The sequence below is a fragment of the Coffea eugenioides genome, chromosome 6, assembly GCF_003713205.1.
Source record: "Coffea eugenioides isolate CCC68of chromosome 6, Ceug_1.0, whole genome shotgun sequence".
NCBI lineage: Eukaryota > Viridiplantae > Streptophyta > Magnoliopsida > Gentianales > Rubiaceae > Coffea > Coffea eugenioides.
This window is the reverse complement of record NC_040040.1, coordinates 14,054,390-14,065,037: the sequence shown is the minus strand read 5'-3', so window position 1 is coordinate 14,065,037 and position 10,648 is coordinate 14,054,390. Positions and strand designations below refer to the sequence as shown.

At 39.4% G+C, this 10,648-nt stretch overlaps 2 protein-coding genes across 2 annotated transcripts; one reads left to right on the top strand and one right to left on the bottom strand.

Moving 5' to 3' along the window:
• The first annotated feature begins 312 nt into the window (after positions 1–312).
• LOC113775458 (transcription factor IBH1-like 1) lies at positions 313–1,433 on the top strand. The gene is made up of 2 exons (XM_027320347.1): positions 313–472; positions 765–1,433. The coding sequence occupies exon 2, from the start codon at positions 766–768 to the stop codon at positions 1,366–1,368; it is 603 nt and encodes a 200-aa protein (XP_027176148.1). The 5' UTR covers positions 313–472; position 765; the 3' UTR covers positions 1,369–1,433.
• Positions 1,434–7,900: 6,467 nt separating this feature from the next.
• LOC113773633 lies at positions 7,901–9,391 on the bottom strand. Its single transcript, XM_027318266.1, has one exon. It carries the CDS (start codon positions 9,389–9,391, stop codon positions 7,901–7,903), a length of 1,491 nt encoding a protein of 496 aa, XP_027174067.1.
• Between the last annotated feature and the right edge of the window lie 1,257 nt (positions 9,392–10,648).

The following is a 10,648-nucleotide window of genomic DNA, read 5'->3' as shown; positions in this document are numbered from 1 at the left end:
CCACATGCGGATTTGGGAAATAGGGCCGAGTCTGTGTTTTATTTGGTGCCTTGCAGCCGTATTAAGGTACTGATATTAGGTTTGTACAACGTTTGGGGGACCTTAATCTTGCCCGCAAACGCTTTAATTAGGCATCAGCTATGTCTTTGGGTCTTGTTTGGTGGACCCTTAATTCCATGTGCCCGCATGTGCTGTGTTTTTCCCGTATTGGCCCACCACTTCCCCTCCTTTGAGCAAATAAATGAGCTTTTTGCACATTCTGCTGCTTGCTTCTCATTCCTCTCCATCCTCTCTCTCTCTCTCTCTCTTGTAGTGTGTGAGTGTGAGTGTGTGATTCAGTAACCTTCTTGTTCGTGGCCAGTACTGATACACTACTTTTTGATCCCAAGAGAATTGCAATTTGCTCCAACTTGTCCCTAGCCTCATTACCGGCATGATTTCCTCTTCCATTCTATAGAAGAATATCGGAAAGGTACCTGGCATTTTTGCATTGTTTTTCCTTGTCCCCTATCAGCTTCATTAAATCACACACACACACACACACCATTCTTCTATAAATCACCACTCCACTAACATCTAATTCTCCATCCCGTTTTCTTTCAGTACATATAAACTATATACTTCCATCATGAAATTTACTTGTATTTTGGCCTCATGTTAAAGTTTGCCACAACACAGCATAGATTACTAGTAGCATTATTTGAATTTAAGTCCTTGGATTAAGGCTGATAGTGTAACCAAATTGTTTTATTGTTCCTCCTCAGAATGCGGTCTGCTAGCTCACTCAGGCAAGAGTTCCTCAAGAAATGGTTAAAGGGTCTACAAATTTACAGCGGCAGCAAGAAGGAAATGAGCATTCTTGAGAGGAAAAAGGCCATAAAATTATCAGCAGATATTGCTATGGCTTCCACCAGAATCTCAACATCTTCCTGGAGTCGTGCCCTTATGGCAAAAGCGTCCAATGATGCCACGAATAAGGTCCTCGTCCAGCATGTTTTAAGCCCCGAGGCTCAGAAACTAGTCCCAATAAAGAAAGATCCCAAGAAGTTGATGATCATTTCCAGGAGCACAAGCAGCATTAGCAAGAGAATTAGTAGCAAGAAAATCGTAAGAAGAAGTTGCTATGCTACGAGAAGGATGCGAAAGGCAGCAGCCCAGGTGGTTGAAGCTAGTTCTATTGCGAAAAGGCTGGTAATGAAGAGGACAGAAGTGCTTAAAAGTCTTGTACCGGGAGGAGAATACATGGATGACGTTTCTTTGATCAGGGAAACCCTAGATTACATTCTGTCACTGCGACTTCAGGTGGATGTAATGCGGCATTTTGCCAATGCTACCGAGGAAACGGATCATGGCAAAGGTTACAAATAGATAATATATTGCTTGAAATTTCTTGCTTTAGTTTTCTTTTTTTTTTTTCACTTTTTTTTGGCCCCCCGGGGGGGGGGGGGTGTTGGGGGTGGGGAATCATAATATCTGTTTAAGTTACTTCGTTCTAATGTAGACGAAGGAGAAAAGCTGGCTGGTGTACGAAGGCCTTGTACAGACAAACAATGTCTAAATTAAGTAAATTGCAACTTTTATTAATTCTTCCTAAACTAATTTTCTTTATTATTATTATTGTTGTTGTTGTTGTTGTTTATAATTTTATTGTTTGTGACAAATTGCTAAAAGCTTGTTCGACTTATATTGCAAATGCAAATATATCTACGTTAAAGCAAAAATGCAAATGGGAGGTCTAAATGGACATCAAAGAATTGAAGTTCTACGGAGAGGACAACAGCACATGCATAAAATGGATATATTTGTTTAAAGTTCATTTCGTTTTTTTTTAATTCTAGTGTCAAATTTATGCGCATTTAAATAGTAAACTAAGTCTCCATCTGTTGTTTTGAGTAGCTTATACCATATTCCGACAAATTTGACAAGATTTATTAGATATGAAGTTTACGTGGATATGATAATGAATTTTGGAGTAATTTAGGAAATTCACTTCTTAATTTTTTATTAAGGATGGAAAGAACGCACGAGAGTTTGGGATTATTGTGCCCAATCCACGCCACTGTATATGTACTACCGTTATGCGAAATGAAGTAAGTTAGACCCTAGGCTAGAAACAAACTTATATCTCTTAATCAAATCTCTTTATATTTTTGTATTTTGTACAAAACTAGTGATAGTTTTAATGAAAACCAAAACAAACAGAGAAGAAAAGAAAAAGCGAAACAAAAAATGTAGCTGGTTAATTTAGATTTGTTAGACTATGAAATAAGAATACAACCAACCGGTTTGAGTACATACGTGCGTGTGTGTAATATCTCCAAATTAAAGGATCTGGATTACTGTTTTTAATTGGAGTAAAGCAATTATTAGTATTACATATATAAAGCTTTATCGTTAATTTCTCCTACTATTAAATTTAAGATCTTGTTTTAGGACAAATAAATAATCTAGCTAAACTATTTTAATAATGAAAAATGCATTTTTTTCAGTACATTTTTCCGTGATCTAATAGAGTGATGCAATGGTAGCAAAGAAAGTTAAACCTTGTTATGTTATGATATTAAAAATTGAGTTACTTTTGTTAGACAAAATGTACATATACATGTACATAAGCGGAATGTATGTTTAAAAAAAAAAATTACTTCTTACCATTATTGTCAAGAAATTGTTGAATTCCAGAGAGTTGCAATTGTTGAATCCCGTATAGTTGCTCTCTACATTTTAACTATGTAAGAAATATTAGCTGTAGCTTTTTATAAATGGAACTTGTAAGTATATATATATATATATATACACTGTATAATGTATGAAGTATCACAGGCTATTCATTTAGCATTAAAAGAAGATATTATTCAATCATTAACAAAATATCAATCAATTCATTAGGATATCAAATTACTGCAAAATCATGTGATTGACAATAGCTTCTTAATTACAACTTTCTATCATTCAATCATTTAGTAGTAGTTATTAGCCACTTTTTAACACAGCTACCTAATTATTTGTTGAAGGATTAATGGCAATTTCTAGTTCAAGACTTACCTAAACCACTTTTGGTAAAATGAAGTTACTTTCTAATTTAAAAAAGGAATCGAGAAACTTGATATATAATTGGCTACTCACAACTAAGATTCTTCCTACCCAAAATGGTTTCTCCACCACCTCGTAGTGCATCCCAAAAGAATAGTAAACTATGCTCTTCTGTTTTTCATTCTTCAAATGCGAAGAAAAATGTGCACTAGATAACGTGAGTGTGTTTTGACCAAACCAACAAAAAAAAAAAAAAAAAAAAGAGATTACTTTGGTGTGTAAATAGGTTTCATTCCATGCAAGTGCTGAAAATTCTCTATTGCGGTCATTAGTTGTAATCTTTCATTTGATTTTGTAACCATTTTGAAATCTAACCCTAATGCTTGACTTGACAGAAATGTGGTCGTTATCTTTTCTAAAGAAAGAGAGTTTTTGTGTTGGTGTACCCTGTTTTGATCATGATCATCCTAGAAAATTTGATTGTCATCCTTTATAAGTTTTCTTGTCATCGTGATTTTATGTGCTAGATTTACACCTTCACTTCTGTTTGCACGGGATAGAATTTTTAAACAAAAAATCAAAACGTAACAAAAATACGTCCTTCGGAGACAGTCTATATATAATATCGGAAATCACATAGCTGACTGAGTGCAAAATTGCTAATTAGTCTCTTTTTTTTTTTTTTCCAAACGATAACAACTTTCATTACTTCATCAAAGGATTACAAAATCTGGAGCAAAGGCCCCTACATCATTTTTGGCTATACTACTCAGCCAATTTGGAAATGAATCCAACCAAGTTATCTCAGAAACTAAGTTTAAGGCAAATTTTGCCAGCTGATGTGACACAGAATTCCCTTCTCTCTTAATAAAAGAGAAGAAACATGAACTAAAACTTTTACTCAGAAACTCTATATCAAAAAGGACAGCTCCTGCTAAGTGATCATTCAGGTTCCCTTCCCTAATCTGATCAATAATTCCTTTGCAGTCAGATTGAATGATAATGTTCATCCAGCCATTCCTCTTGGCAAAAATCAGAGCCTTCCGGATTGCCATAGCTTCTTCAACAGCAGGAACTCCCTCTCTCCCTTCACTACCAGCCCAAGCACCTCTCAACATTCCTTTACTGCATCTAGCAACAACTCCCCATCCTACCTTAGCTTCATTCTTCCTAATCGCTGCATCAGTATTTAAACATAAGAAACTCCCCGATGGTGGCTGCCATCTAACCAACCTGTCTCCTGTTCCCCTCCCAACAACTACCTCATCTCTTAAAGCCATACTTGCTACCTGAAACTCTAACCATTCTTGCACCGCCTTATTAGCTGTTACACCAGGACATCGTCCCTCCCTATTAAACTGTATGTTATTCCTGGATTTCCAAATCTGCCATAATACATTAATAGTCAGCTCAATATGCTCCCTACCTTCCTTCCTAGCCTTTGCTTCCATCAAACCATTCCACCACAGCCAGAAATTATGCCTGCAGTCCTTCAACCCATCCCAACTAATTGGGGCAGCTTTCCATATTAGCTCAGCATGTTTACAGAAAAAGAACATGTGCTCCAATGTTTCTGTTCCTTCTCCACAAACACAGCACCTATCATTACCTTCTCCAATTCTCCTCTTAATTGTCTCATTAACTGGTAATATGCACTGGAGACATTTCCAAATAAAATGCTTAAGTTTATGCTTAACGTTCAGTCCCCATAGAAACTTCCACACCCCTGAATTAGTATCGTTTCTGCTGCTGCCTTCCTGCTGTAGGCTATCCTTTCTACCCTTGTTCTGTATTTCCTTTGCAACCACATATCCAGACTTCACAGTGTACTCTCCTGATTTAGACAGCATCCAAACTAGTCTGTCCTTTCCCCCAAAAGTACTTATTGGAATATTAAGAATTCTTTGGCAGTCCTCTTCCGCAAACAGATTCCTTAGTATGTCCTTATTCCACCTTCCCTCAGAGATCAACTCATGAACTCTCTGGATACTACATTGCAGAGGCTTTTTTGATCTTATTTTCCCATCCTCCAAATCAAGCAACCACCTATCCTTCCATATCCTAATTTGCTGACCATTTCCCACTCTTTTCCTAACCCCTGCTGCTAACACCTCCCTAGAACTCAGGATACTTTTCCATATCCAGGAATCCCCTGCATTGCTTCTCATGTCCCAAATGGAGGATCCTCTAAAGTACCTTCCCCTGATAATCTTGCTGATTAACAGGTTGGGCCTTGTCAAAATCCTCCAAAGCTGCTTAGCCAGCATAGCAGTATTAAATTGCTGGAGATCTCTGAAGCCCAACCCACCTTTCCCTTTTACCTCAGACATCCTCCTCCACTCCATCCAATGGATTCTCCTGTTTCCCTCCCTATCCCCCCACCAAAATCTTGCCATTTCTTTACAGATATCCTTACATAAACCTTTAGGCAATTTGCAGCAGCTCATAGCATAAGCAGGAAGAGCTAGTATAACAGATTTTAAAAGCACCTCCTTACCTGCATTACTCAACAGCCTTTCTTTCCATCCCCCTAGCCTGTTGCAGACCCTCTCCCTGATGTAGTTAAACACTTGCCGCTTAGGCCTTCCTATAACCATTGGTAACCCCAAATACTTACTTTGCTTAGCTTCTTTCATACCACCCAAGATATTAAGTATTTCACCCTTTACTGCATTCCCAGTATTCTTGCTAAAGAACACTGAGGACTTCTCAGCATTTATGGCTTGTCCTGAGGCTTCCCCATACAGCTTCAGCAGGTTCATCACATGATCAGCCTCCTCCTTTTTTGCTCTGCAAAATACCAAGGTATCATCTGCAAAAAAGAGGTGAGACAAAGCTGGACTTTGCTTAGCAATCTTAAGTCCAGAAATGTCATGGTTAGTCATGGCTCTCCTAAACAATCCTGACAGTCCCTCAGACACAAGTAAAAAGATGTAAGGAGACAGGGGATCTCCTTGCCTGATACCTCTTGTAGGTGTAACCAAACCTCTTTTTTCTCCATTCAAATTAAAAGAGTACACCACAGAAGACATACACTTTAAAATCCAGTTTCTCCACTTTTGACAAAAACCCATCTTTTCCATTACCTTTAACACAAAAATCCACTCCACTCTATCATAGGCTTTGGCCATATCAAGTTTCAAAGCCATGAAAGCATTTGAGCCACATCTTCTGTTATTCAAACAATGGATGGATTCGTGTGTAATAACAATATTATCAATGATCTGTCTTCCTGGTATAAAAGCTGACTGGTTTTGGCTAACACAGTGTTTTAGGAAAGGCTTAAGTCTATTGACCAGAATTTTAGAGATTATCCTATAGACAACATTACACAGGCTAATGGGTCTAAACTGAGAGACAGAAACTGGGGACTCAATTTTAGGAATGAGAGTGATGATGGTTTCATTGACAACTCTTAGTAAGTGCCCAGAATGGAAGAAACTAGCAATGGCACTGACTAAATCATTTTTTAGCACACTCCAGTACTGTTGAAAGAACACAGGAGTCATGCCATCAGGCCCAGGAGCTTTGTTGGGTTGCAAAGAAAACACAGCTTTTCTGACTTCCATTTCAGTCACAGGTCTAACTAGCATAGCATTCATTTGGTCTGTGATCACTGTGGGGATCCCACTCAGAACAGGCTCAAACTGCTGAGGATTACTGGTAGTAAACAGCTTCTGAAAGTAACCATTGATTTCCTCCTCAATATCTGGCTCAGAGTCACACCAAGATCCATCTCCTCGTTGTAAACTAGATATATTATTCCTTTTTCTCCTCTCAGTAACACTAGCATGGAAAAATTTTGTATTCTTATCCCCCTCCTTCAACCATTTGACTCTAGCTTTCTGTTGCCAGAACACCTCTTCCCTCCTATAGGCCTCTTCCAGTTGCTTCTTAAGTACTCTCACTCTCTCATCTTTATTGGCTTGCCCATCCGTATTAGCCTCACTGATTTTCTGCTTCAGCTCTACAATTCCTTTCTTTGCATTCTTACCCTTATGTCTATTCCAGTGCAGAAGCGCCATTCTGCAACTTCTGATTTTTTGATGCAGTTTAAAAAATCTAGATCCCTCATGTTGTTTTTCCCATTCCTTAGACACAATCTCCCCCACTTCCTTATTACTGATCCAATTCCTATCAAAATAGAACCTCCTAAGCCATTTCCTATTCTTTGGCTCAGTGTCCAGCAGCAGCATAACATGATCAGAAGCATTATTTTGGATATGTATGCACTTAGCCTTCTCATTCTCACTTCTCCACTGTTTACTGCAAAGAATTCTATCTAACCGCTCCTTAACTTCCCTCCCTTCCTCCCAGTGATTAGACCAGGTCCATGGTATCCCTTCAAAACCAATGTCAACAAGCTGATTGGAGATTACAAAGTTCCTAAAAATTTGAAAACTACTCTCAGACCTCCTACAACCCCCCCACTTCTCCTCATTTGACAAGATGTCATTCATGTCACCTGCCAACACCCAATTCTGACCCCACATACTCATCCTATTTTCTATAATCCTCCACTGTTTCTCTCTAAGCAGATCCTCACTACTAGCATACAAACAAATCAGCCACCACCTGTCCCTAGCCCCAGTCTTTTCTAGCAACACTTCAATGGTAAAGTCAGTACAAAGTACCTTACAGACCTTCAAATCATTTCTCCACATAACAGCCATCCCACCAGCTATACCAATAGGATCCACTACCACCATTCTATCATATCTTAGCTTAAGTCTTACCCTATTCATAATTTCTTCTTTATTTTTTGTTTCAGATAAGAAAATCAACTCAGGGGAGTGGAGTTTAACACTCTCCTCTATCTGGGGAACTGTCAAGGGGCTCCCAACACCTCGACAGTTCCACACCAGAGCTCTCATAGTGACCTGGGAGCCCCATTAAGGTAGGACTCCACCACCCCAGATGCTAGGTCCACCCCAGCCATACTACACACAGTCTTGCCTCTCTTCTGACCTTCCCCCTGTTCATTAATATTTTCCTTGTCCCCACTCTCACTCAGCTTCCTTTTACCCCCTTCATGCACTATGACCATCCCCCCATTCTTATCCTCCAGAGGAATTCTTCTACCTACCTCCCTAACCAACCTCTTCCACCCCCTATTCCCCTTATATTTACCCCCTCTTAGCTCCTTACTACCATCCAGCTCCTGTTGTGCTGTCACAGGATCACTCCCCTTATCCCCTTCCTTCCTCTCCTTGCAATCAGTATCCATGCCATCCATCCACATAGAATCAAATAGTTCCTGCTCCTTCAGCTCCCCCCTCTGGCCACCCTCCTGTATTTTTTCCTCAGTAGTGAAATTTAGACCCTTAGTAACTTTACACTTTCCCTTACCAGTATCACCCTTTTTCCTATGATCAGGCTGCACACTTTCTTCCTTAAAGACTCCCACCACCACTCCCTGGCCCCCATCCTCTCCAGTATCTTTCATCAAAACCCCTAGATCCCTCTCCTTACCCTCATTCCCTTTGACTATAGAGTCTACCTTTACCTCTACTAGCTTCCAGGGCAGGCAGAGTTGTTCCTGCCCCCTGTCCCCCCCTTCCTTATCCAAATGTGGTCCTTCACTAACCTTCCCCTCCTCCCTACCAGACGAGAACTGTTTCCTAATAGGACTCCTCGCATTACTTGCTCTAAGCCAAGCGCCATACTGATTCTCCTTATCCATATTCCCCCCTCTTTCCCTGCAACTCCTCTCATTATGCCCCATGACCCCACAACAGTAGCAAAAATCAGGACATTTTTCATATTTAAACTCTATCCATCTAGAACTGCCCCTCAACTTTACCGTGGTTCCTCTCAGCATAGGTTTAGTTAAATCCATCTCAACCAAGATTTTTAGATGTTTACCCTCCTTCCCACCACCATTAGGAACAAACACCTCCCTCACCGAGCAGAACACTCCCCCAATTTTCCTACCAATATCCTTTGTAATCCAATGAAGAGGTAAGTTCCATAATTGGACCCAAATCCAAGTCCTATTAAAGGCTTCAAGGTTCAGTTCTATCCCCTCTTCCCAGGGTAAAATAACCAAAGGCAAATTATCATAAACCCAAGGCCTTCCCCTCAGCACCCTATCCATGTCCTGTTTATTACTAAAGCTAAACTGGAACAAATTAACCCCTATCTCAACAACTCTTAAATTTCTTGCAAATGGCCACATATTACTGGCAAAACTCTTTATACCAGCAATGTTCGCAGTCTTCTCTCCCACCACCCTTCCGATTATGCTCAATTGACATTCCACTACTCCCTGAGCCAGATCCTTACTATCTAACTCTACACCCCCAGCCTCATCCTCAGTCAGAGCAAATTTCCTCAAAATTTCCTCCAGATCCTCAGTCATCCTGAGCCAATACTAGTAAAATCCCCAGTGAAACACAGACCAAACGAACAAAACCAGTATCCAGACCAAACAGAAACAGAAGCCACAACCGCTAAAGAAGCGACACAACCAAAACGCAGGAAACACACAGACAGGAACACAGCCAAACGAAAAACAGCACAACAGAAGAAAGGAGACTTAGAAAGACAGCACCAAGCAACTACTACTACTACAAAGGAAGAAAGTCACCTGTACGCAGAAACTTAGATCAAAGGAGAAAGACTCTGGAGAGAAAGACGATCTCACTAGGAGCTGAAATCAAGAAATAAGCTCATCAGATCTTCGAAGCCAGCTTGAGAACTCAGCTCGCAGAATCCTTAGCCAAAACTCAATCAGGAACAGGACGACAGAATCATGATAATGAAATTATTCCACCGAATGCACCATTGAATCACCATTAATGTGGATCAAAATGGAAGAATATCTTCAATTGTCTGAATTGTATTTGTTTTTTGAAGGTTTGAAGTAAGAAAAGTACGGGAAAATTGAATTTGAAATTGAAAAAGTAACGACAAAAACACCTACTAAAGGTGAAGTTGGCTCCCTACTTAGAGAGAGAAAGTGCTAATTAGTCTCTTCAAGTGACTAATTATTGAGGTAACGTGAGCCCACAATATGTGGGCTAGGTGAAAGTAGGCCGATGTTGACAATCGTAGTTCCTAATACAATTATGAATTTGGAACCCTTCCCCAAAGGAAAAAAAATAAAAAAGAAAAGGAAAAGCAAAAATATGCACGATATAGTGTGATGTATACAACCTCAGACAGATTACTTAGCAAGGGTGTAAAGTAAAGGTATGCTCCTTCTTTGAAGAGAAGAGGTATGCTCCTTCTTTGAAGAGAATAGGTTTTATTTGCCGGAAAATATGAATCCAATGTCCATCACATTTTGTTGTTTGACTTTTCATTTCTTCACTTCCAAATGATGCATATATAAGTGAAATGCACCAATTTAGTTATAAAATCTAATTTTAATCTATTCCTTCTTTTTTCTTTTTACAAAAAAACCGAGCTTAAGGGACCTATATAAAATGAATTTAAAGGGGTAAAAGAGTTGAATCTGAATTTTGAACCAATCCCATGGCTCGACCCATTTTACTTGATCCAAAAATAAATATTGTACGGAATAACGAATGTGGACAACACACAAACAACAATGAATTGTTCAATGAAAATCGAATTTGGACCCATTTTGAACCACCCCCATGACTTCTATGGA